The sequence below is a fragment of the Saccopteryx bilineata genome, chromosome 8 (genome assembly GCF_036850765.1).
Source record: "Saccopteryx bilineata isolate mSacBil1 chromosome 8, mSacBil1_pri_phased_curated, whole genome shotgun sequence".
Taxonomy (NCBI): Eukaryota; Metazoa; Chordata; class Mammalia; order Chiroptera; family Emballonuridae; genus Saccopteryx; species Saccopteryx bilineata.
This window is the reverse complement of record NC_089497.1, coordinates 79,933,663-79,961,581: the sequence shown is the minus strand read 5'-3', so window position 1 is coordinate 79,961,581 and position 27,919 is coordinate 79,933,663. Positions and strand designations below refer to the sequence as shown.

General features: G+C 34.9%; 1 protein-coding gene across 6 annotated transcripts in view; it reads left to right on the top strand.

The window, feature by feature from the left end:
* Positions 1 to 27,919, top strand: part of NAALADL2 (N-acetylated alpha-linked acidic dipeptidase like 2) — a 1,182,199-nt gene that overhangs the window by 1,073,840 nt on the left and 80,440 nt on the right. For all 6 annotated transcript variants that reach the window (XM_066241017.1, XM_066241013.1, XM_066241011.1 and 3 more), the window contains one exon: positions 27,732 to 27,825. In XM_066241017.1, coding sequence (XP_066097114.1) covers positions 27,732 to 27,825 — 94 coding nt within the window. The remainder of the gene's footprint in view (positions 1 to 27,731; positions 27,826 to 27,919) is intronic.

The window sequence follows — 27,919 nt, the reverse complement described above, 5'->3', positions numbered from 1 at the left end:
AAATCTAAACTCCAAAAACCCTGTTGGTTTTTTGGTCCCCAACAGGCATATATTTCTCTGGAATACCATAGTGTGCACCTGGAAATCTTCTAGGATGCACACTTTGAGAACCACTACCTTAAATCTTTAAAGTTGGGATTATTTGCTAACTTTAGAGATTAGTAAGCATACTCACATTTGCCCCCTTTTTATTTTTTTAAAAAAAGAGATTTATGTGCTAACACTATCCTACATATGATGTATAAAAGCTAAATAAATTCTAGAATCCATCAAAATCTGGCTTTATTGGTAACTAATAATTTCATCTATTAGAAAACACATGGAAATATCATGGAAAAATGACTATGGAAACAAAGAAAGAAGGTGCAACTCTACCTCAGATGATGAGAACTATAACCATCTTTTAAATGAGGAATATTTGAAAAATGAATCAAAGTCTAGAGTGGAAAGCCATCCAGGTGAAGGAAACAAAATAGTGTCAAACTGGAATGCAGAGGACCCAGGTTTGAAACCCTTAGGTCATCGACTTGAGCATGGGCTCACCAGCTTGAGCAAGGGGTCTCTGGCTTGAGCATGGGATCATAGACATGACCCTATGGTCACTGGCTTGAGCCCAAAGGGTGCTGGCTTGAAGCCCAAGGTCACTGGTTTGAGCAAGAGGTCACTCACTCTACTGTAGCCCCCCATCAAGGCTCATATGCAAAAGCAATCAGTGAGTAACGTGCTGTAACAAAGACTTAATGCTTCTCATTTCTCTCCCTTTCTGTCTGTCTATTTGTATCTGTCCCTCTCTCTGTCTCTGTCTCTGTCTCTCTCTCTCTTTCTCTCTGTCTCTTTCAAAAAGAAAAGAAATATTTTGAGTGGTGAATATGTATGGAACAACAGTGAAAAATTGAGTCCCATCTCCAGAGAACTCATATGTATAATATGAAATTCTCTTTATTTATAAGTAGTTTTTCTTGCTGAAGGCAAAAATATGTGCTTACTCACTCATCTGTATTTAATGTGTCACTTAAAATAAGAGCAAAGAAACTTTTCATATTCTTTTATTGACCAGAAATTTTGCTGGTAGATGAGTTATAAGTCACTTAGATCAGAGAGTCACTTGTTATTGTTTTTACTATTAAAAAAAGTTCTAAAGATAATAAATAAAACTACTGGGTGCCTACAAGCATTTTTCTAGACCAAGGTCAGAAAGTAAATATTTTGGACATATAAATCTTAGAGAATCTTTTCCAATTATTCAACTCTGATGACACAGGAGAAAACAAACAATATGTAAGTACATAAATGTAGTTTGTTCCAATGAAACTTTACTGATGGATAGTGACATTTAAATGTTGTTTAATTTTTATATATCATGAAATATTCTTCTTTTGACTTTTTCAACTTTAAAATTTTTAAAATAATTCTGAGCTCATGGTCTATACAAAAACAGGAAGTAGTCTGGATATACTTGTGGGCCCTTGTTTGCCCATCACTGCTCTAAACATTTACCTTTTTATCTCAATCTGTCATTCATTGCGAGGTAAGATTTATCAACTCTATTGAATATGAAATTGAGTACTAAGAACATTTAAATGATTTGAACACCACACAAAAATTCAGTTTGGCAAGACTTTTATAACTTTCTTGACTTCTTAAGCCTTAGTTTTATATGTAAACTTGGAAGACACACTCACCTTTAGAATAGTGTAACAGTGATTAAATTAAAATACTATTTACTTCTTCCTAGTTGTACATTCTTTCCTGAAATGCTAATACAAAGAATATATAGTATGTGAAGCAGATCTTAATCTTGTCCGCACGAAGCTTACAATTAAATTTATAAAATATATATAAATTGGAAATTAGAATAAATGTGACCCTGGCCAGTTTGCTCAGTGGTAGAGCATCAACCCAGCATGTGGAAGTCCTGGATTTGATTACCTGTCAGGGCACACAGGATAAGCGACTATCTGCTTCTCCACCTCTTTTCCATCCATCCCTCTCTCTTTTCTCACTCTCTCCTCCATCCCACAGGCATGGCTCTAATGGCTCCGGCAAGTTGGTCCCTGGCTCCATGGTCTCTGCCTCAGGTGCTAAAAAAGCTCCGTTACCACTGGGAGCAATGTCCCAGATGGGCAGAGCATTGGCCCCCCCATAGGGGCATGCTGGGTGTATCCCAGTGGGAGTCTGTCTCTCTGTCTCTTGTCCTTTCACTTAATAATAATAATGATAATAATAATAATAATAATAAGAAGAAGAAGAAGAAGAAGAAATAGAAGAAGAAGGAGAATAAGAAAAAATGTGATAGATACTCTGATAGAAAAAAGAATGTAGGCCTAAAAGGAAGTACAGCACAGGTACCTATTGCAGTTTTCAGGAAAAGCCTACTAGAAAACAATTGTATCAAATGATTTACTGAAGTGAAGAAATAGAAAAAAAAAATATTGCAGGCAAAGGCAATGCAAAGGTAAGAGAGATTCAGTCCATTAAGAAATTGAAAGACAGCAGTAGAGCGTCGGCCTAGCGTGCGGAGGACCCGGGTTCGATTTCCGGCCAGGGCACACATGAGAAGCGCCCATTTGCTTCTCCACCCCTCCGCCGCGCTTTCCTCTCTGTCTCTCTCTTCCCCTCCCGCAGCCGGGGCTCCATTGGAGCAAAGATGGCCTGGGCGCTGGGGATGGCTCTGTGGCCTCTGCCCCAGGCGCTGGAGTGGCTCTGGTCGCAACATGGCGACGCCCAGGATGGGCAGAGCATCGCCCCCTGGTGGGCAGAGCATCGCCCCTGGTGGGCGTGCCGGGTGGATCCCGGTCGGGCGCATGCGGGAGTCTGTCTGACTGTCTCTCCCTGTTTCCAGCTTCAGAAAAATGAAAAAAAATAAAAATAATAAAATTAAAAAAAAAAAAAAGAACTTGAAAGAAACTCAACATAACTAGAACATAGAGCTCACAATATAAACAAAGTGTTCATGAGGTAATGCTAGAGAAATAAAACATATAATGACATGTTAATAAGTTTAGACATTATCCTGACAAAAGAAAATCTTGCAGAGTTTTAAGCAATGAAAAAATAATATTTGACTTATATTTTGAAAATGTAGTATTTCTACTGTAATATGAAAAATGAACTAAAGAGTGAGTTCAGGGAGACCAGTTCAAAAGTAGCTGCTATGGTCCAGATGAATGATAATGGTAGCTTGAATTAGAAGAATGATAGAATAAATTAAGGGGAACAATTATATTTAAAAAATTAATATTAAACCATTTGATTCATTTAAAAACATTTATTGCATGTCTACTTATACCATCCACTGTCTGAAGTGCTAACGATAGAACAATAAACAAAACAGGCCAACATCTCTGTCCTATTATAAGAATAGTGAGCAATGTGCAATCAAAAGTTATTTCTAAGATTTTGCTTTTAACAACTGGATGGATGGTGGTAATGTGAACTGAGATAATGAAAAATAGAAGAAGAAAGAGATTTGATTTGTATTGATTAAAAACACTGACTAAAATTCTTTATATTTCTTTCTTAATGTATTTTTCCTTCTGAGGCTATTTAAGACCAGAATCAAAAATAAAGAGATAGTAGTTTTATGGCTCTCTAAGACAGGGTTACTACTCTTTTAGCTCTCCCTTACCTGTTATCACCAGAGAATAAAATAAAAACAAAAATTGGAGTAGAGGGAATATATGATTGAAATTACAGAACAAGAGCAGAAATGCCTGATATAAACAGATATCAGAAGAAAACTTACGAGCCATGACTCCTTTCCCACTCCTGAAAGTAGACATTTTTATCAAGGTAGCAGTTGCTTTACTTTAAAATGGCTTATTTGGAGCTTTTATACAATACCTGAATACAGCATTAACAGAAGCTTGGGTTTTTGGGGTGGCACTTTTTATCCAAAATGGTCTTTATCTCCTATCTAGATCTCAACAGATCCTACAAAAGACAAACTTATCTCCTTTTTTCTATACTCTTGGATCTCTTGAAAATGGTTAGTACTATACATAATTTTTCTCAGAATGATATTTTACCCATCAATATAGTTCAACTTCAGAATAGTTTTTAGCAAATAATTATTCTGTGTGTGTGTATGTGTGTGTATAGTTGGACTAACACAAATGGCTTTATATTTTATACTCTTTACATATAATAAAACCATGTTTGTAAAAAGTATTTCCAAAATTCTCTAGAGCTGGAAGTGGAATTAACAGTATGCTAATTAGGTGAACAGCAAAACTTAGCAAATAAAGATCTTTCTTTTAAAAATAAGAGTAAAATTATGTTTTTTTCTTGACATCTTATTTAATTTAAAATACCTCTGAAGTCAGAGTAGATATGTTCAGAAGGCAATGTTATATTATCTGGAGCTCAAGAATACACTGAACTAGAGATAATAAATTTTGCAATTATTCTCCTTGTGTATTATGTTAGAAACAATGGCAGCAAATTTACCTAGTGAAATTATCTGGAAAATTATTAATATTTGAGATATTTGAAAGTAAGAAATAAAACAGGATAATTAAGGAAGAGCAGCTGAGAGGTAGGAGTTAAGTCCAGGGCTAGCAGTCCCAGAAGCTAGGAAAAACTTGTTTCAAGAAGATATATTATGCCAAAGCTCCACAAAGGGTCACTGAATTTTTCAAAACTGAATCAAGAGTGACTTTAATAAAAATGGTGTCAATAGTGGGAAGTCTGACACAGTGAGGGAAGGAATGTGTGAAATAAGAAAATCAGGATTGTAGGTATAGTAATTCTTTCAAGTAGTTTGGCCCTCTAGGGACTAGAGAAGGGACAAAGGAATTATGCCTAATTTTGTGTATTTTTTAAAGTTGGGAGCGACCTAAATGTATTTCAGTAGTGATTTTAAAAAAAATAATAAAAATAATAATAAAAAGAGCAGTAGGAAGATTCAGGTAGATATGGATGATTGATAGAGATTACTGACAAATTAGAAGGGGAAAGAGATCCAAAGTATATTTCCAGAATAGAATCTTTTGCTTATATTGAAAACACAGGAAAGTAGGAAAGATATTATGTGGAAGATATACTTGTAGCTAAGTATCAGGCAGTTTTTCTGAAGACTTTTATTGTGAAGTAAAAAAAAAAAGTAAAGAGAAAAAAATTTCCATATTTAGATAATATTTTTGCAGAAGAAGATAGTATGATATTGAATAGCAGAAAAATCTAGACAGGTATTGGTGATCATGAAATAATAGTGATATCAATAATTTATTAAGATAATAAAGCCTCTAGCACAAGAGTCTAGGAAATAATATGTTTTCTATATATAGCTCTGTGGAATAAGTAAGTGGTTTCTACATATGTGTGAGTGTCTATATATGTATGTGTGTGTATGTATATATATATTCACACACATGAATATAGATGTACAAATATATATATAAAATTATGAAATACATACATATATATCTCTTTGTAGCCTCACCATTCCCTTAAACTATATTTTTATTGTTGTCTTTATATAGTTATACTCTAAAAACAAAAAGACTTGATTTACATGAAGTTGATCAGGAAAAAATTTCCCATAACTCTGTTGTTTTTATCATGAAAAAATGAATACAGTTCAGAATAAATTTATGCACTGAGTACAGTATTAATGTTTACCTTTAATAAATAAAAATGTTACTCAAGTGATGAACAGTTTAGGTATTAGTAAATAATTTTCAATTTTTTTTGCTTGATGCTAAAATGAAAATTTGACTGAGCATTGCATAGAATAATGAAGATATAAAAAATGCTTGAAAGATCAGAATTATTCTAGAATAAATACCAAAGGAAAAAGATATCTAAGATCATATCCATTATTTTAATTAAGGGTTCTTAAAAATACATATGGCTTTCTTTGAATAATAAGCATTTACAGATGAGGTATGATTAGAAATTGCAATCTCTTTTACAGGTTCAATTAAATCAACTTCTTTTCAATAATGGTGATTAGAGAAATGCTATCAGAATCATACTTTGAGGCATCACTCAAAGAATCTATTTTATTTTTTAAATTCTGCAATGTGTTTGAGGAGATAATGACTACAGGGCTTAAAATTAATGGAAGAAGCCTAGGAGTAATTAAATTATAAATCTTAATCAGGCTACAATTTAATGTTATTGGTGGATTTAAACAATTTTAATTTATTCACAAAAGACCACTATCTCTGCCAGTCAGCCATATAATTAGTGAGAAATAAGCTTGAGAAGTTACTGTGTATCTTCTATGCAGAGAACTTACCCAAATCATCCATAACCCATTGACCTTAATTTTCCCCTTTCTCATAAAATTTATTTTTAGTTTAAGGTATTTGAATGGGTAATTTTTGAATAAAATTATTGTTGCTCTTGTGTTCTTTTCCAGATAAAACCAGGATGATTAGAGTTATAAGAAGAAATATAGTATTACAGAGTAAAATGATATTCCCTTATTTGTCATCAAGAAAACAAGGCTTTTGCTATATATTTTAAAAATAGAGGTTAGTGGCCTGACGTGTCATGGCACAGTGGAAAAAGTGTTGACCTAGAATGCTGAGGTTGCTGTTTTGAAACCCTGGGCTTGCTGGGTTAAGGCATATATGGGAGTTGCTGCTTCCTGGTCCTCCCTCCTTTTCTCTCACTCTTTCTAATCTCAAAAGTGAATAATAAAAAAAAAAAACGTTTAAAAAATAGAGGTTAGAATTTATTTTAAATTCTATTTCAAATGCAATTTCAATATGCATTTATCTTTAGATACAGTATTCAATTTTATCCAAGTGTCTTTTATTAAAGAGAAATATACATTCACATAAGCTTTACTTTTTAAAAAGTTACACTATATATTTTTCAAGAGAAGCATACAGTGTGATATATTTTTCATAATGATAAGGTATATAGAATATTACATTAAGACATGTTTTGAATTCATAAATAAATACTGATTTTTACTAGAATCACAGGTTATAGTTAAAAATAAAAACATATTTACAGATGTTATCACACTGTATATATTATAAATATGTAAAAGATATTTTAAAGGTTTAGATAAAATTGTTTCCATCCTTCCATGTTGATTGACAGTTCATTGAGATCAATAAGCTACATTTGTGTCATCAGTCTACAAGGGAATATTGAAATACATTTTCTGCCTCTCATGTAATCTATGTAAAAATGATACATGAAACATTAAACTGTAATCCTTGTCTTTTTCTTGCTGTGATGAAGTAAGAGTTTAAAAGAAGGAAATCTCAAAGTGAGGCAAGGAAATAAAGTTAAAGATGGTAATCAAAGGACCCCTATTTGTATATAAGTGTCATCTATCCTTACTTTATATAATTAGATGCTTTAAGTTAAGAAATATTAGCTGAGGCCATGGCCAGTTGGCTCAGTGGTGGAGTGTCAGCCCATTATGTGGATGTACTGGATTCGATTCCCAGTCAGGGCATACAGGAGAAGCACCTATCTGCTTCTCCATCCTTTCCCCTCTCCTTTCTCTCTGTCTCTCTTTTCCCCTCCCGTAACCAAGGCTCCACTAGAGCAAAGGTGGCCCGGGTGCTGAAGATGGCTGCATGGCCTCCACCTCAGGTATTAGAATGGCTCTGGTTGCAATGGAGGAACACCCCAGATGGGCAGAGCATCGCCCCCTAGTGGGCATGTCAGGTGGATCCTGGTCAGGTGCATGTGGGAGTCTGTATCTCTGCCTTCCAGCTTCTCACTTCAGAAAAAGAAAAAAAAAAGAAATATTAGCTGAAAAGTCATAATGTTAAGTACTCTGCTGACTTGTGAAAAATCAACATAAAAACAATTTAATATTTATATAAAAATATGGGATCATATATTTGTTAAAGTTACCTTGTTAAAATTACTACACAGTTCAAAATTTATGTAGACTCTTGAATCACCTGCATGAAAGCTAATAAAGAATTCTTTCCTTATCTCTAAAAAGTCTAAAAATGAATAATAGATATACCTGTATTAATATACATTTATGATTAATATATAATAATGAATATATCAATTTTTATATTTTTTAACATTTTAGGAAAAGTATATATTGCATTTTCCAAAATGTTAATGTAACAGTACAAAAATAAATATATTTTATATATTATCTCATTTTAAATTTTTAAAAAACATATGTTTTCATCATTACTGACAATATTAGAGCATGACAAGTCATGTAATCTGCTGAAAGTTATTTAGCTTAGACATAGTTAATAATTAGCATAGCTGGTGTAAAAACACAGAACTGCTTGGTAGAAATATTTACTGCTGATTATATATTTATGTGTTTTTTTCCACAATTCCAAAATTTTAGAAATTTAGTTAGTTTAGGTAGTATGACTAAAGCTAACTAATGTGCCATGAGCATAAGACAGTTTTCTTAATTCTGAGCCACAGCTCTTAACTACTTGGCCATGAAATATTTCTATTTGCGATAACATGGATGGATTTTGAGAGTATTTAGCTAAGTGAAATAAGTCAGTTGGAAAAGGACAAAAACCATGTGATTTCTCTCATGTGAAATCTAAAACAAAAAGTAACAAACAAGCTAACAAAACAAGCAAACACAAACTCACAAACACAGACAATAGAATGATGGTTACCTAAGGGAAGGAAGTGAAGGGAAGATAAGTGGGTAAAGGGGTCAAATATATAGTAGGATAGGGAGACAGATTTGGGCGACATGCAGCTGATGGAATATACATGTGTCAAATTATAATCTTGTATACCTGAAAATTACACATAATGCTATTAACCCAATACATTTAATTTTAAAAATAATAATTTAAAAAATTGCTCTTTCACTTTACCTGCTATGAAAACCAACATTCTGAATTGTGGATTCTAAAGTGTCCTAAGGTTCCAGATGGCCATATGAGGTAGAGCGCCTGTTGACCAATAATGTTGCATTAAGCCACTGAGATATGATAGTTACTTTGTATTTCATCCTAACACAGTCCATTATTCTACCTCACAAGATAAGCAATAAACTCTCTAAAAAAATATATATATATATATATGCTTAATCTAAATGCTATAATAGTTTCTATGATTTAATAAGAAAACAATCAAAATACAACTTAATGTAAGATTTTATTCTACTTTCTGAAATTAGAAGTCAAACATTGATTTCATTTTCATGTATAGACTTGGAATTTTTAGATTTTCTATAAGGTAGTAATAACAAAGTTTAGATACATAGACAATGTTATTTTAAATTGGTAAACTGCTTAATAGTTAAAGCCAACAATTTAGAGTGAGATAACTTTGCAAGTTTTTACTTGCCCACCCAACATTTATTTTTCAACAACAATTTGGACTCTATTTATTGTAAGTGTACATACCACTTTTGGTTAGAGAAAATGAATAAAATATTCATGGCAGTCTATTATATAAATCATACATTTTGTTATCTAGAAAAAAGAAATTCCATTAACTCTTCAGAATATCTTCTACTGACCTGAAATGCAAACAGTATGATAGTGTGTATATTGGATTGGCTAAAATATATTTAAAGGAATTCCATGGGTTCCTTTTTAAGGAAACATTTAAAATTTCAGATATCATGTATTATGATGATATTTAATAGTTAATAAAAGAGTTCCTAAACAACTTTGAATCTGGCCCTAGCTGATTGGCTCAGTAGATAGTCAGCCTGGCATGTGGACGTCCTGGGTTCATCCCTGGTCAGAACACTCATGAGAAGCAACCATCTGCTTCTCTTCCCCTCTCTCTGCCGCTTCTCTTTTTCTTTCCCTTCTCGCAGCCTGTAGCTCTATTGGTTTGAGTGTCAGCTCCAGGCACTGAGGACAGCTCATTTGGGCCAAGCATCAGCTTCAGGTGCTAAAAATAGCTCTGTTCAATTTGAACTTCACCCCAGATGGAGGTTGCCAGGTGGATCCTGGTCAGAGCACATGCAAAAAAGAAAAAAAAAAAGAATCAGTTAGAATCAGTATTTTCTCTTTTCTTAGTTCACATTATAAGTAACTATAAATATTCAGAAATACCATGGCCTGGCTGGTTGGCTCAGCGATAGAGTGCCGGCCTGGTGTGTGGATCTTGAGTGATTCCCAATCAGGGCACGCAGGAGAAATGACCATCTGCTTCTCCCCCACTCCTCCCCTCTATCTCTTTCCCTCCAATGGTTTGATCAAAGTTGGCCCAGGCTCAGGCACTAAAATATCTCTGTTGCTGAGCAACAGAGCAGTGGCCCAGACAGGCAGAGCATCACCTGGTAGGGGGCTTGCTGGGTGGATCCCGGTTGGGGCACATGCAGGAGTCTGTCTCTGCCTCCCTACCTCTCACCTCTCACTTAATAATTAAAAAAAGTAGAAAAAACCAGATTCTCTAATATTCTTTGCATTACTGTTAATAGCAATAATGCCTTAAGTATATGTAGATTATTTATTTAGTATTATATAAGTTACTATCACATTATCCCTCATGAAATGAAACAGCAAAGATTTAGAGAAGTAGTTTTAGAGCCACATGGATAGTAGCACAACCTAAGACAGACTCTATTTTCATTGATTGCTACTCATCTCTATTCTAGAATTAATTATACTCTATTTTGTTAAATCATTTATAAACTCTCTTTGGGTGGTGTTTAAAATACTTAATATAAAATACCTCTATTGCTTCTTTGATCACTCTTTATATATATATTACCAAAACTATCAATATAATATAATGAATATTTGTTGCACAGACATCACAAATACTCTTATTAGATGTCTTTATTTTTTTTTTCTGATGACTTTGCAATCTAATGATATTAGATCAAAGAATATTGGGGAGTCAAAACATTCAATGAATGACTATATAATGGAAACAAATATTTAAAGACATAGAAGTGACTGGCTTTACAAATCATTTATTTTTTAATTCAATGAATGTTAACTTAACATTCAATGTAAAGAATGAACTGTGGTAGGTACTGTATATATAGTAATAAACAAGAATTCAGAAAAAAAACTAAAACTGGAAACAAACAATCTACAAGATGCAGAGTTCAAAATACTGGTTTAAAGGATGGTCAATAATATCAGTAAACTTCAACAAACAGAAGGGAAACAAAAATAGAGAGAGAAAACATAAAAAGAACCAGTCAGAAATGAAGAATACAATAACTGAAATGAAGAATATATTAGAGAGAATGAACAATAGAGTAGATGAAGCAGATAATCAAATTAGTGATTTGGAAGATAAGGTATTAGAAAACACAATCAAAACAGCAAAGAGAAAATAGAATCCAAAAATATGAGGACAGTTTAAGAGGCCTCTGGAACAACATCACATGTACTAATATTTGCATCATAGGGGTACCAAAAAGAGAAGAGAGAGATCAAGAAGTTGAAAAGCTATTTGAAAAACTTTTCTAACCTGGTGAAGAAAATAGATATACAAGCTCAGGAAATGCAACCAGTCCCAAACTAATGAACTCAACAAGGCCCAAGTCACATCATAATTAAAATGCCAAAGATTAAAGACAAAGAGAGAATCTTAAAAGCATCAAGAGAAAGACAATTATCTACAAGGGAGCTTCTGTAAGACTGTCAGCTCATTTTTCAACAATAAATTTGCAGACCCGAGGGATTGGCACAAAATATTCAAAGTGATGGAAAGTGTCTATGTCTCCCTTCTTCTTTCTCTAAGAATCATTAAGAAAAAAATATATCCTTCAATCAAAACTGACTTCCCAGTGATTAGAATCAGAACAAGATTGCCTGCTCATCTTGCTGAGAGTACCGCCCTAAACTCTACCTGCTTCTCTAAATTATTTCATGTATATAAGGTCCAGCAGAGGTAAAATACCCAAGAATTATTCTCGGCCATAGCTGTTCATAGTGACCACAGTGTTCCTCATTATTTGACACTTTGGAAGCACCATTTCATATACTTATTTTGTTTTCCCTTGTTTCCAACCTATCTTGGCTTCAAACCTATAAACCCCTCAACAACAATTACAACTTTTTAGCACTTATTCCAGGACTCTTGAATTCTAGGTGCTTAATAAGCACTTCTTCAAAATTAATACGTCAAAAATAAAGTGTTTTAAAATTAATTAACTATAAAATTAAGAAACATGTAACACTGGTTAACTGGTGATTGATAATAATATTAAGAACATTTTATTTGTTAGTCAGTGTTGTTCCATGGGATTACTGGGACATTTGAGAAGAAAGGAGCTATAAGAATCCTGCTTATCAATTAGCAACATGTGAAGAACAATAGAGAAGTCATGGAAATTCTAGAGTTAGACACTGTGCTTTGTTTGTGCAATTCCATTTACCAAATATCCAAATCTATTGTAAAACAGAGGTTACATTTATATTTGTTGGTTTTTCAACTTAGGATATACATAGGAAACAATTACATTAATAATTTATATAAAAATGATAATACTGATCTATAAAATAAATAATTGACTTTTTATACAGTTAAATTTATTATTACCAATATATCCTTTGTTTAATTATTGGTTTTAAGAAAAAGTTATAATCTTTATTGTTTATTAAAGCACTGTTCTATTAAATTTTTGAAGGGCAAACTAAAAGTACATTATTTTGTGTGTACAGAGATCAGTGTTATGCTCTGAGAATACAATCTCTCAAAATACGCCACAAATAGGAAATCATTGGCCTCTTCTGTTCTCCTGCATTATGTTTATTTAATGAATGTTTCTTTAGCATTACGATAAACTTTCTTAAATCAACTCTTTAGTCTTTCTTTCCATGATTATTTACTTTGGATAATTTACCAAATGCATGATTTAGTAAATATGCAATTATTCTTTTAACAATAAACAACCTCTACCCTCTTTGCCACACTAGACCTCTAGCCATGTCTGTAATGACAGAAAGCTTAGTTCCAGTTGTGGTAGTAGTGGGGTAGGGGGGGGAATAGCTAGCTCTGTCCACGCAATAATACACATTTCCCTTTAGAAGAAACATTTTTGAGATAGATGTATTTTAAACAATATACATTTTCAATATTGAAATTTTATTGTTATATAAAGATACAGAACATTCAACTATGCAACCTTGTGTAAAATGATGTCAGAGATGTGCTTGGCACCAAATTTGCTGCTCTCCTGATTCTTTCCTGTATGATGTACAGTCTGCACAGTGCTTTCTTTCTTCACGTAAGGGTTTTCTCAAGGAAGCCTTTCCTGATCCCCTCAGCATTATTGGGACCCCTGCATACCTTCTCATAGCACCTTGTAGCATATAACTGTTTGATAATTACAGTCCAGATCTGTCTCTGCTCATGAGATAAGACTTGCACAGACAGCTCTGTTTTGGTGCACAAGAAACTTATTTTAAATTAGTAAATGTGCTATAATTTGTCTATAAGGAGACTGAATTAGAGGCAGACATTTAGATTAATAGGAAAGCTTGTGGAGTATTTCAGATGTAAGATAATGAGAATCTTAATACTGAATTTTAGTCATGTTAGGGACACATATATTTTGTGCATTAATTTTGTGTAGCACTATTTCATTTCTCCTTTCACTGGGAAAATAGGGGCTGGTTATGTCAGGAAAACATTCTTGCTTCCTCTCCTCCATTGATTTCACCACTTTAGAAACAAGCCTGAAATCTGGGAGGGTGCCCTTGCTCTGCTCATCTCCGAGATCCCTAAATCCCTTTGCCTGTGGCTGGCTTCTGTGAAGTTTGTTATCCATAGGGCATTTGTTGCTAAATTGGGAGTTTTATACTATAAAATGACATAAATTAGAGTCAGGGCATATCAGGATGAACATAATAGCCCAAAGGGCACCATGTACCACAAAACCATGTTATGAAGACTCTCAGCAGACAGTAATTTATAAGATAATGCCTGTGCTCTGAAAGGGAAGGGAAGGGGGAAGGACCCCTCACAGATCACTGAGTCATGTCATGGGCCTTGGTTGAGGTGAGGGTTTTCTGACTCTCTGCCCCACACACCACATACAAACTTACTTCCCACTTCAAGAGCTCCATTTTAGTCACATTATTTTATTTATGTTTCTTTAAAAAGTCTATACTTCTTTCTACACCCAAGGTTTTAGCTCATTTTATTCTCCTGATCTGGAATATCTTTCCCTTTTTATACTCTAGATGATTCTTGAGCCTAAAATATATACAAGTGGTATAACCTCATGGTGTGATAAGTTTGAAATAAAAAAAAACAACAACTGGTGCTTTCTAGGAAACAAAAGATTCATGTTTACTAACTTTCTACTGTTAACTTCTTTCTGCAGCCGTGTAAAAGTGATATGATTTGTCTCTGTCAGGAAAGAAAGTCATAAAGAAAGTCCTATATTTCTCTTTTCTCCCCAATTGCATGGTGATGATTACATAATAAGGCTTAATAGATACCAGTGGGACAGTTCATGATTCATCTACTACCTGTCATATTATGTCACACCATGCCATAGCAACCCAGTCTCTCTCAATTTCTTTCTTACACTAACCTATAAATAGGTGTTATGATGATCTCGCAGCAGTACCTTCTAGAGTGGGGATACATTGCATTTTAAGTCTGACTGAAGACATATTCAATAAAAATCAATCCCACTATGATTGTTTAACTTTAGACAGATTTGAGGTATAAACTATGGTTACTTAAATTTTGAATTATAAAATAGAAGAAGTCACACATTTACTGAGTGTTTCTGCCTAAAACTAAAAAGAAATTACATTACAGAACCCTGTAATGAGTACTGCTTTAGTGAGCCTAAATGTGTCTGACTGCATTGTTCGTGCATTAATTAGCACATTCATTCAAAGCCTTTAGGGCCGATACAGTCACCATACTTGTCAATGAAATACAGTAATTTGGGGACAGGAGATAATAACTATACTCTAGATACTCACAGTTTAATAAATAAAATAAATATCATTTTTTTTCTCTCTAGACTAGTAAGGGAAAGATTGTGAGAAAGTCATAAAATAAAATATCTCCATAAAAAGAAAAAAAGAAACAGATTATGATGCACAAGGTTAAATAAAAATATATTTACATGCTTATTTTCCTTTATAAAATTTCTAAAATAATCTTTTAAACACTTAAATGCAACACACACAGTAGAGGCTAGTGCCAGCAGTGTACAGGTGCATATCACCCTGCTGGCCCTGACTTTTGTCACCGGTCTCTACTGTGTGTGTGCACCCATGGCTAGCCCCTGTAGCCCGATGAGTGCACACTGACAGCCAAGGCTCCCACAGCTCTTTTTGTACTTGGACCCAGTCCTGACCTCTGTCATAGGCCAGTACTGCAGTTTGCACTTGCAGGCAGACCTTGTAGTACATACCTGCATGCTGCTGGCATCAACTCCTGTCACTGGACCTCAGCAGAGTGCATTTGCCTGCAACTAGTCCCTACGACCAAACAACTGCACACCAACGGTCTAGATTCCATAGCTACTCATTTGCCCACAGTTGGCCCCAGCCCCTGCCACTGGCTGAAGCCCTTGTCAATTCGCATGTGCTTGCAGCCAGCCCCTGTCACCACTCAGGCACCTGCAGCCAGCTCCACAGCCATCTGCACACCACTAGCTCTGGCCACCATCACCACCACTCTGATACTTTGCCTCTGAGAACACCAACAGCCCTTGAAGCAACTCAGGACCCCACACAGCTCTTGTTGTTAAGGACTACACAACAGTTAACATCATAGACCTGCGCTGCTTATGCCAATGAGAACCACTCCAAATCTCATCATATTTGTGAATTTTCGCATTCTTTGTGTTATTGGTTTCCAGTTTTATTCTACTATGGTGAGAAAATATGCTGGGTATAATTGTAATCTACTTAAATTAAGACTTTTATTGTGTGGCCTAACACATTATCTATCCTGGAGAATGTTTCCTGTGCACTTGAGAAGAATGTTTATTCTTCTGCTGTTAGATGGAATATTCTATAAATGTCTAAGTCCATCTTCTAATGTCTGAATTAAACCCAGTGTTTTCCTATCCATTTTCTGCCAGGATGATCTATCTATTGTTAAAAGTGAGATATCAAAATCTCCTATTATTATTGTATTGCTCCCTATTTCCTCCTTTCAAATCTACCATATCCTTAGATGATTTATGTTGGCGCATAAACATTTACAAATGCTATATCCTCTTGTTGAAGTCACCCCTTTGTCATTATACAATGCTCTTCTTTGTCTATTATTACAGTCTTTGTCATATAGTATAGCTATCTCTCTTTTCATTGGCGTTCCATTTGCATGAAGTCTTTTCCATCCCTTTACTTTCAGCTTGTGTTTTTCCTTAAAGTAAGTCCTCGGTGGTCAGGATATAGTTGGGTCTTGCATTTTTATATTCGGTCACTCTAAATATTTTTATTAGAGAATTTAGTCCATTGACAGTTAAGGTAGTTATTAATAGTTATGGACCTACACTTGCCATTTTGTTAATTTTTTTCTAGCTGTTTTGTCATTCTTTGTGCTTATATTCTTCTCTTGCTCTCTTCCTTTATGATTTAATAATTTTCTGTAGTGGTATACTTAGAGTTCTTTCTCTTTATTTTTGTGTACCTTTTATAGGTTTGTGATTACCATGAGATTTTTATAAAATATTTTATATTTATAGCAGTCTATTTTAAGCTGAAAACAACTTTGGTTCAAATGCATACTAAAGCTCCCCGTTTTCACTCTCCCACTTCTACATTTTATGTTTTGATGTATTCATTAAAAATTATTGTGATTATAGTTATTTTAACACTTTTTTCATTAATGTTTATACTATAAGAGATTTACTCATCACCATTAAAGATTACAGCATTCCAAATTTAACTATATATTTACCTTGACCAATAAAATATATACTTTCATATGTTTTTCTTGGCTGATTATGTCCTTTTGTTTCAGCTTGAATAATTTCTTCCATCATTTTTTGTAAGGCTAGACTGGTGGTAATAAACTTCTTCCGGTTTTACTTAATTTTTCCAGATAGTCTAAAAAACTATCTCTCTTTCAATTCTAAAAGACAACTCTGCCAGGTAGAGTATTCTTGATTTTTTTTTCTCTTTCAAAGCTTTAAATATATCATTCCAATTTCTCCTGAATTACAAAGTTTCTGTTGATAAATTTGCTGATAGTCTTATGGAGGTTCCTTGTATGTAATAAGTTGTGTTTTTTGTTTGTTTTTTTCTTGTTTTAAACATGGTCTTCTTGCCTTTAACTTTTGACAGGTTAACTGTAATGTGTCTTGGTGTGGGTCCTTTTGGATGTATCTTTCTTGGAACTGTCTAAGATTCCTGAATCTGGATATCTGTTTCTTTCACCAAATTTGGAAATGTTCAATCATTATTTCTTTGAATAAGCTTTCTGCTTTTTTCTCTTTCTTTCTCCATGTTCTCCCCTATAACACTGATGGTGTCTGTTTTGTCCCTAACCCCATGTTTAATCATTTTCTTTCTTCTTTTCTTTTCTGATGGGGTAAATTCTACCACCCTGTATCTGCATTTGTCTCTCATTTTTTCCACTTGATCTAGTCTGCTATTAAATCTCTCTATTTAATTTTTAAATTCAGTTATTGTATTCTTCAGCTCTGTGACTTTTGTTTGGTACTTTCTTATATTTTCAGTCTCTTTACTGACATTATGGCTCTGTTCATGCATTGTTCTCCTGATCTTGGTGAGCAAATTTATGACCATCATTTTGAACCTTTTACCAGGTAAATCGCATCTCATTTTATTAAACTCTGTTTCTGGAGTCTTACCTAGTTCTTTGTTCAAAGCATATCTATTTGTTTCTTAATTTCCCTTGACTTACTGTATTTATTTCTGTGCATTAGGTAAAATAGCTACATCTTCTTCTATTCTTGATGGAATGGTCTCTTGTAGGAGATGAAGCTTATTATTCAGCCTGGTTCTAGTTCTTGGTTGTACCTTACTTTATCTTTAAGGAAAATCTTTGTGATTGTTAAAGCTGAATTCCTTTTTTAGTGGTTCCCGGTAATTGAGGCTATGCCTGTCAGTCCCCAATGGGAAGAGTTAAATCAGCACCTAGATGCAGGCTGATTAGAAACTGAGGGCTCAAGCAGCAACTTTTTTTTTTGTATTTTTTTGAAGTTGGAAATGGGGAGGCAGTCAGACAGACTCTCGCATGCGCCTGACTGGAATCCACCCATCATGCCCACCAGGGGGCAATGTTCTGCCCATCTGGGGCATTGCTCTGCCGCAACCAAAGCCATTCTAGCACCTGAGGCAGAGGCCACAGAGCCATCCTCAGCACCCGGGCCAACTTTGCTCCAGTGAAGCCTTGGCTGCAGGAGGGGAAGAGAGAGACAGAGAGGAAGGAGAGGGTGAGGGGTGGAGAAGTAGATGGGCACTTCTCCTGTGTGCCCTGGCTGGGAATTGAACCCGGGACTCCGGCATGCCAGGCCAACACTCTACCACTGAACCAACCGGTCAAGGCACAAACAGCAACTTTGAATCATGTAATAAACTTCTTTCAGGGAAAACCTAGGAGATGTGCATTTCACTCTGCTACCTCTATAATGAGCCCTGGAAAGATAGTCATTAATAAGTGGGTTTTTTTGTTGTTTGTTTGTTTCTTTACTGAATTCTGTGGGAGCCATGAATGCAAGTGCCATTGGCCACAAAAGCCAGGTAACCAATGGCTGCATATCTTGGGTAGTAGCTACAAAACCCAGCACTGGACATGTTTACAAGCTCCTTTCAGAGAGACACCAGTGACTTGGCACAATCAGAAGGAGTACTCAGAGATCACACTTGCCTGTCTCTCCAGACTCCAAAGAGAATTTTATTTGGTCCCTAGATGTGTATTAAATTAAAAACCTGGCCCTGGCTGGCTTTCTCAGTGAATAGAGCATCAGCCTGGCATGCAGACATCCCAGTTTGATTTCTGGTGTGGATACACAGGAGAAGCAATCATCTGCTTCTCTCTCCCTCCATCTTCCCATTCTCTCCCTCTTCCCCTTCCACACACAGTGGATCAATTAATCCAAGTGTCAGCCTCAGATGCTGAAATTGGTTGATTTGAGCATTGGCCCCAGACCAGATGGGGTTACTTGGTGAATCTTGGTTGGGGCTCATGATGGAGCCTGCCTCTCTATTTCTCCTCCTTTCACTTGAAAAATAAGAACACAAACCTGACACTCAGGCTATATATTTTAAGATACACAGATAGTTCTCTTTCAGGGAAACACTAGAAGATGGTCTTTACTTTTTTTGTATTTATTTATTTGCCTACTGCCTCTGACCTAAACCCATGATAAGGGGCCACAACTAGTCTTCCCAACATATTTAAGAACTGTTTTTTATTTGCGGTAGTGTTGTGGGTCTTGTGGACACAAACGCTATTATCTTTCAGGGCTAGGTGCTTTAGGGTCTCTACCACAAATAAAAGTCTTTAAAGTTAGGGCATTAGGTGTTGGATCCAAACCCTTGTATCCTCAAGTAGAAGCTAGGACTTGTGCACTCTGCATGATCATGTGTCCCTGTGATGCAATAGGTTTTATGGTCAAAATATGCCTCTAATTTTCCTATCCATTTTTATGTGGTTGTTTTTCTCTTTAGCCTAGGAATCACTCAACTGGTTTCTGTATTATTTTCAGAGGGAATTGTTTTATGTGTAGATATAGACTTGGTGTATTTATGAGAAAAGGTGAGTTAAGAATCCTCTTACGTTTTTAACACAGGATTAATTCCCCCACTACCTGCCTCTAGGCTTGTCAAGATAATGAAATGCGATATTTAGGTATAAAACATTTTGAAAAGAATAGGACCCAAATAAATATAAGAGCAGGTTGCTTTGGCATGACTAAATAAGGATGCATTTCAATGTGGGTGAGAAGCTTATGTAGAATATCTCAGCTCTTCCCACTTCATGGCAAGGCATACACAAATCTCCCTTTTGTTTATACAGTTGCAAATAAAGCTGATTTAGTCTAAGCAGTTCTATCATGGGCCAGGTGACTCAGAGATCCCAAAATTTGTTGCCAGGTTCTTTCTGAAAGAAATAGCAAGGTGACTGGCTTATATTCCAGTTGTTTGAGCTGCCAAATGACTCTTAAGAAAACAACTCTCTCCACCAGCACACAAAGAAGTCACCTTCTTCTTTCCTCCCTATTCTTTTATTTTAATCTTTTGTAATGGGTGGTTTCCAGATTCCAAAAGTGTAAACACAACATGTCTGTTCTGTAGTTTCTATTATCCAGTGCAAATTGGAAAAAAGTACCATAATGCTTCTTAATTTTCTTTTAAAATTCCTTTGTGCAAATAATTTGTTTCTAAATACCAGTGTTCCTTGCATGATTTGGATGAGGTGGGATGGAACAGAAATAGAATTTTTATCAATCTATTGCAGAAAATGCTTTTTCCTGAGGAAAAAAAATAGCATAATCAAAATACTCACTTTCTCAGGATTTTTGTGATAACTACACTGGGGATAAAATTCTGCAAAGATACTTTAAGGATTGGGGAAGAAGTGGTTGCTACATTTGAAAGAAAAATACCTCAAGGTTTTTTTTTTCCTCTACATTTCTAAGAAATGTATTTCACCAAGAATATAGAAGATCAAATTGAATTGTATTTTCATTATGATATAAATTGTGTAAACAATTGGAAAATAGAACTTTTAAATATTAAATGCACTTTGACCCTTATTGAATATGTGGATTTGAATATTTAACATCATATTTTCCTTGTAAGGTCTATATCTTAAGTGTCTTGTACTGTCTCAAGTTAGTGTGCTAATTTCCCTTGTATAGTTTCACAAGACAATATTTTCATTCACTAACAACATTTCATAGTTTATTAATAACATCAACCCAGGCCCATTTCACTGTGTGCCAGCTTTAGGGCTATAGGATATATAGGGACATTTGCATAGCCCTGGTAAATATTAAATATCAGTAGAGAGAGGGTAACAATAGCATTTACCAGTAGTCTGGAAGTTCTTTTCAGATATAAATGAATGCATACGATTTCTTCAGCTTATTAAGCAGATGCCGTGTTCAACTGTGTGCATATATTAGTTTTGAAACACAGTTTTAGAATGCTGTGGTTAGGAATACACATGTATGGATATTTCAGGTGTGAGTTTTAGGGATGCGATTTAAAATTTTAAAATTTAAAATTTAATTTAAACATTAATCTTGAAGATGTATAACCATTACTAGTTTTGATAAATTTTAGAAGAGTAATTAGGATTATAGTACAGCATAAATGAAAAGAGTACCTAAGAGTTTAAAGGATTTTTTTAGATTAAATTACATTTTGAATAAAATCCATGGATCATTCATTTTGTCTGGAGTTCTACTTATTTTATTAACCAGATATTGATTTTCAGTTCCTCTTTACTGTTCATTTTATCTTTTGACATTGTGAACTGTTTTATAAGAAATTGTTTTAAAGTTTCAACATTACGGACGTCACGGAAATGGCGCCGTGAGAAGCGCGTCCGACAGCTCTCCCCTAAATCACAACAAATTTATCAACTAGAAACAGAAAAATTTATCCTCAGAGCATTCCGGAGATCCACACAAACTGAAAGCAAAAGGACTGTTATCACTTGAATCTGAGAGACGAGGGTGTGGAGGAAGCTACCGCAGCAGCGACACTCATTCAAGCCGCAAGGGAGTGCGCCTGCGTGCTATCAATAAGACCACCCTTAGATGCCAATAAGAAAGAGGAAATCAAATATTATGGATACAAAAGAAAGAGAGGTAACACAAATAGATGTGGAAAAATCTATGGAGAAAAGACTTAACATATTGGAAGCCTTGGAGCTAAATGACAGAGAATTTAAAATAGAAATCTTAAAAATACTCAGAGATATACAAGAAAACACAGAAAGGCAATATAGGGAGATCAGAAAACAACTCAATGAACACAAAGAATATATTACCAAGGAAATTGAAACTATAAAAACAAATCAAACAGAAATGAAAAACTCAATTCACGAGCTGAAAAACGAGGTAACAAGCTTAGCTAACAGAACAGCCCAGATTGAAGATAGGATTAGTGAAATAGAAGACAAACAACTTGAGGCACAACAGAGAGAAGAAGAAAGAGACTCAAAAATAATAAAAAACGAGAAAGCCCTACAGGAATTGTCTGACTCCATCAGAAAGAATAACATAAGAATAATAGGTATATCAGAGGGAGAAGAGAAAGAAAATGGAATGGAGAATATACTCAAACAAATAATAGACGAGAACTTCCCAAGCCTGTGGAAGGAACTAAAGCCTCAAATTCAAGAAGCAAACAGAACACCAAGTTTTCTTAACCCCAACAAACCCACTCCAAGGCACATCATAATAAAGATGACACAAACCAATGACAAAGAAAAAATTCTCAAGGCAGCCAGGGAAAAGAAGAGTACAACATATAAAGGAAGGCCTATTAGATTATCATCAGATTTCTCAGCAGAAACTCTACAAGCTAGAAGAGAGTGGACCCCAATATTTAAAGCCCTGAAAGAGAGGAACTTTCAGCCAAGAATACTATACCCATCAAAGCTATCCTTCAAGTATGAAGGAGATATAAAAACATTCACAAATACAGAAAAGATGAGAGAATTTATCAACAGAAAGCCCCCACTCCAGGAAATACTAAGGGGGGTTTTCCAACCAGATTCAAAGAACAAAAGAAAACAACACCACAAGTAACAGCTCCACCAAGAACACAATAAAACCAAACTTAAACTGTGACAACAAAGGAAAAAAAGGGGGGAGAGGATGGAGATTAACAGTAGCAAAGGATGATGAAGTGCAGAAATACTTATAAGATAGGGTACTACAATGAATATGGTAGGTACCCTTTTCATTACTTAATGGTAACCACCCTTAAAAAAACCACCACAAAAACACTTGACTTAAAAAAGGTAGCAACAGAGGAAAGAAGTATGGAACACAAACAAACAAAAACAAATGATAGAAAAACAAAAGAGAAGAATCAAACTAGATACAAAACTAACAGAAAGCAATTTATAAAATGGCAGTAGGGAACCCACAAGTGTCAATAATTACACTAAATGTAAATGGATTAAACTTACCAATAAAAAGACACAGAGTAGCAGAATGGATTAAAAAAGAAAATCCAACTATATGCTGCCTACAAGAAACACATCTAAGCAACAAGGATAAAAACAAATTCAAAGTGAAAGGCTGGAAAACAATACTCCAAGCAAACAACACCCAAAAAAAAGCAGGCGTAGCAATACTCATATCTAATAATGCTGACTACAAGACAGAAAAAGTACTCAGAGACAAAAATGGTCATTTCATAATGATTAAGGGGAAGTTGAGTCAAGAAGACATAACAATCCTTAATATATATGCACCAAACCAAGGAGCACCAAAATATATAAGACAGCTACTTATTGACCTTAAAACAAAAACTAACAAAAATACAATCATACTTGGAGACCTCAATACACCGCTGACGGCTCTAGATCGGTCATCCAAACAGAGAATCAACAAAGACATAGTGGCCTTAAACGAAATACTAGAACACCTGGATATGATAGACATCTACAGGACACTTCATCCCAAAGCGACAGAGTATACATTTTTCTCTAGTGTACATGGAACATTCTCAAGAATTGACCATATGTTGGGCCACAAAGACAATATCAGCAAATTTAGAAAAATTGAAATTGTACCAAGCATATTTTCTGATCATAAAGCCTTGAAACTAGAATTCAACTGCAAAAAAGAGGGGGAAAAACCCACAAAAATGTGGAAACTAAACAACATACTTCTAAAAAATGAATGGGTCAAAGAAGAAATAAGCGCAGAAATCAAAAGATATATACAGACAAATGAAAATGAAAATACGACATATCAGAATCTCTGGGATGCAGCAAAAGCAGTAATAAGAGGAAAGTTCATATCACTTCAGGCCTATATGAACAAACAAGAGAGAGCCGAAGTAAACCACTTAACTTCACACCTTAAGGAACTAGAAAAAGAAGAACAAAGACAACCCAAAACCAGCCAAAGAAAGGAGATAATAAAAATCAGAGCAGAAATAAATGAAATAGAGAACAGAAAAACTATAGAAAAAATCAATAAAACAAGGAGCTGGTTCTTTGAAAAGATCAACAAAATTGACAAACCCTTGGCAAGACTCACCAAGGAAAAAAGACACAGGACTCAAATAAATAAAATCCAAAATGAAAGAGGAGAGATCACCACAGACATCATAGAAATACAAAGAATTATTGTAGAATACTATGAAAAATTATATGCCAGCAAATACAACAATCTAGAAGAAATGGATAAATTCCTAGAACAATACAACCTTCCTAGACTGAGTCATGAAGAAGCAGAAAGCCTAAACAGACCAATCAGCAGGGAGGAAATAGAAAAAACTATTAAAAATCTCCCCAAAAATAAAAGTCCAGGCCCAGACGGTTATACTAGTGAATTCTATCAAACATTCAAAGAAGACTTGGTTCCTATTCTACTCAAAGTCTTCCAAAAAATTGAAGAAGAAGCAATACTTCCAAACACATTTTATGAGGCCAACATAACCCTCATACCAAAACCTGGCAAGGATGGCACAAAGAAAGAAAACTACAGACCAATATCTCTAATGAATACAGATGCTAAAATACTAAACAAAATACTGGCAAACCGAATACAACAACATATTAAAAAAATAATACATCATGATCAAGTGGGATTCATCCCAGAATCTCAAGGATGGTTCAACATACGCAAACGGTTAACGTAATACACCATATCAACAAAACAAAGAACAAAAACCACATGATCTTATCAATAGATGCAGAAAAGGCTTTTGATAAAATACAACACAATTTTATGTTTAAGACTCTCAACAAAATGGGTATAGAAGGAAAATATCTCAACATGATAAAGGCCATATATGATAAACCATCAGCCAACATCCTATTAAACGGCATAAAACTGAGGACTTTCTACCTTAAATCAGGAACAAGACAGGGTTGTCCACTCTCTCCACTCTTATTCAACGTGGTGCTAGAAGTTCTGGCCAGAGCAATCAGACAAGACAAAGAAATAAAAGGCATCCATATCGGAAAAGAAGAAGTAAAGCTATCACTTTTTGCTGATGATATGATCCTATACATCGAAAACCCGAAGGACTCCACAAAAAGATTATTAGAAACAATAAACCAATACAGTAAGGTCGCAGGATACAAAATTAACATACAAAAGTCCATAGCCTTTCTATATGCCAACAATGAAATATTAGAAAACGAACTCAAAAAAATAATCCCCTTCACGATTGCAACAAAAAAAATAAAATACCTAGGAATAAACATAACAAAGAACGTAAAGGACCTATATAATGAAAATTACAAAGCATTGTTAAGGGAAATCGAAAAAGATACAATGAGATGGAAAAACATTCCTTGTTCTTGGATAGGAAGAATAAATATAATCAAAATGGCCATATTACCCAAAGCAATATACAAATTTAATGCAATTCCCATCAAAATCCCTATGAGATTTTTTAAAGAAATGGAACAAAAAATCATCAGATTTATATGAAACTATAAAAAACCCCGAATAGCCAAAACAATCCTAAGGAAAAAGAATGAAGCTGGGGGCATTACAATACCTGACTTTAAACTATATTATAGGGCCACGATAATCAAAACAGCATGGTATTGGCAAAAAAATAGACACTCAGACCAATGGAACAGAATAGAAAGCCCAGAAATAAAACCACATATATATGGTCAAATAATCTTTGATAAAGGGGCCAACAACACACAATGGAGAAAAGAAAGCCTCTTCAACAAATGGTGTTGGGAAAACTGGAAAGCCACATGCAAAAGAATGAAACTCGACTACAGCCTGTCCCCGTGTACTAAAATTAATTCAAAATGGATCAAAGACCTAAATATAAGACCTGAAACAATAAAGTACATAGAAGAAGACATAGGTACTCAACTCATGGACCTGGGTTTTAAAGAACATTTTATGAACTTGACTCCAATGGCAAGAGAAGTGAAGGCAAAGATAAATGAATGGGACTACATCAGAATTAAAAGTTTTTGCTCAGCAAGAGAAACTGATATCAAAATAAACAGCCAACTATATGGGAACTGATATTTTCAAACGACAGCTCAGATAAGGGCCTAATATCCAAAATTTACAAAGAACTCATAAAACTCAACAACAAACAAACAAACAATCCAATAAAAAAATGGGAAGAGGACATGAACAGACACTTCTCCCAGGAAGAGATACAAATGGCCAACAGATATATGAAAAGATGCTCAGCTTCATTAGTTATTAGAGAAATGCAAATCAAAACTACAATGAGATACCACCTCACTCCTGTTAGATTAGCTATTATCAACAAGACGGGTAATAGCAAATGTTGGAGAGGCTGTGGAGAAAAAGGAACCCTCATTCACTGTTGGTGGGACTGTAAAGTAGTACAACCATTATGGAGGAAAGTATGGTGGTTCCTCAAAAAACTACAAATAGAACTACCTTATGACCCAGCAATCCCTCTACTGGGTATATACCCCAAAACCTCAGAAACATTGATACATGAAGACACATGTAGCCCCATGTTCATTGCAGCACTGTTCACAGTGGCCATGACATGGAAACAACCAAAAAGCCCTTCAATAGAAGACTGGATAAAGAAGATGTGGCACATATACACTATGGAATACTACTCAGCCATAAGAAATGATGACATCAGATCATTTACAGCAAAATGGTGGGATCTTGATAACATTATAAGGAGTGAAATAAGCAAATCAGAAAAAAACAAGAACTACATGATTCCATACATTGGTGGAACATAAAAATGAGACTAAGAGACATGGACAAGAGTGTGGTGGTTACCATGGGTGGGGGGGGAGGGAGGACATGGGAGGGAGGGAGGGAGAGAGTTAGGGGGAGGGGGAGGGGCACAGAGAACTAGATAGAGGGTGACGGAGGACAATCTGACTTTGGGCGAGGGGTTTGCAACATAATTTGATGACAAAATAACCTAGACATGTTTTCTTTGAATATATGTACCCTGATTTATTAATGTCATCCCATTACCATTAATAAAAATTTATTAAAAAAAAAAAAGTTTCAACATTACAACTCCAAGTATGGAAGCAATTTCTTAATATTTAGTTCAAAAAAAAGGGAGTAGGCCTTGGTGGATTGGCTCAGTGGTGGGGCATTAGTTCAGTGTATGGATGTCCTAGGTTCGATCTGGCCAGGGCACACAGGAGAAGAAGTAACCATCTGTTTGACCCTGCCCCTTTCCTTCTCTTTATCTCTATCTCTTTTTTTGGCCTCCCGCAGTCATGGCTCAGTTGGAGCAAGTTGGCGCTAGGCGCTGAGGATGGCTCTATGGCTCAGGTGCTAAAATAGCTTGGTTACTGAGCAATGGAGCATTGGCTCCAGATGGGCAGAGCATCTCCATGTAGGAGGCTTGCTGGGTGGATCCTGGTCCAGGCACATGCAAGCATCTGTCACTCTGCTTCTCGCTTTTCAGTTAAGAAAAAATTTAAAAATTTTTTTAATTTTAAAAAGTGAGCAAAAGTTGTATTTCCTGCTACGAGCCTGAGACATAAAATAGATATTGAGGGGTGTTTTTTTTTTTCTATAGAAAAGTAAATAAAATAAGAGGTTTAAAAAAATCGATTTTACAGAAGTATATTTTATTCTCTGTGTTTTTGCTACTCTGTATGTATAAAAGGGTATGGAATAATGAAAAACAAACACATAAAAGCCTTACTCTGAATGCTAGCATTTCTCTTTCTTTTTCTTTCAGCTTTCAGGAGAAGTGATTTTACAAATCACCAACGAACCAGTTCTGCCCTTCAGTGCTCTCGATATAGCTTTAGAAGTTCAAAACAGTCTTAAAGGTAATTTTTCTTTAAAATATATTTAGTAACTTTTAAAAATAAAAAATCATTAAACTAATTTTCAAGAAAGAAACAGATGGAAATGACCTGGTGC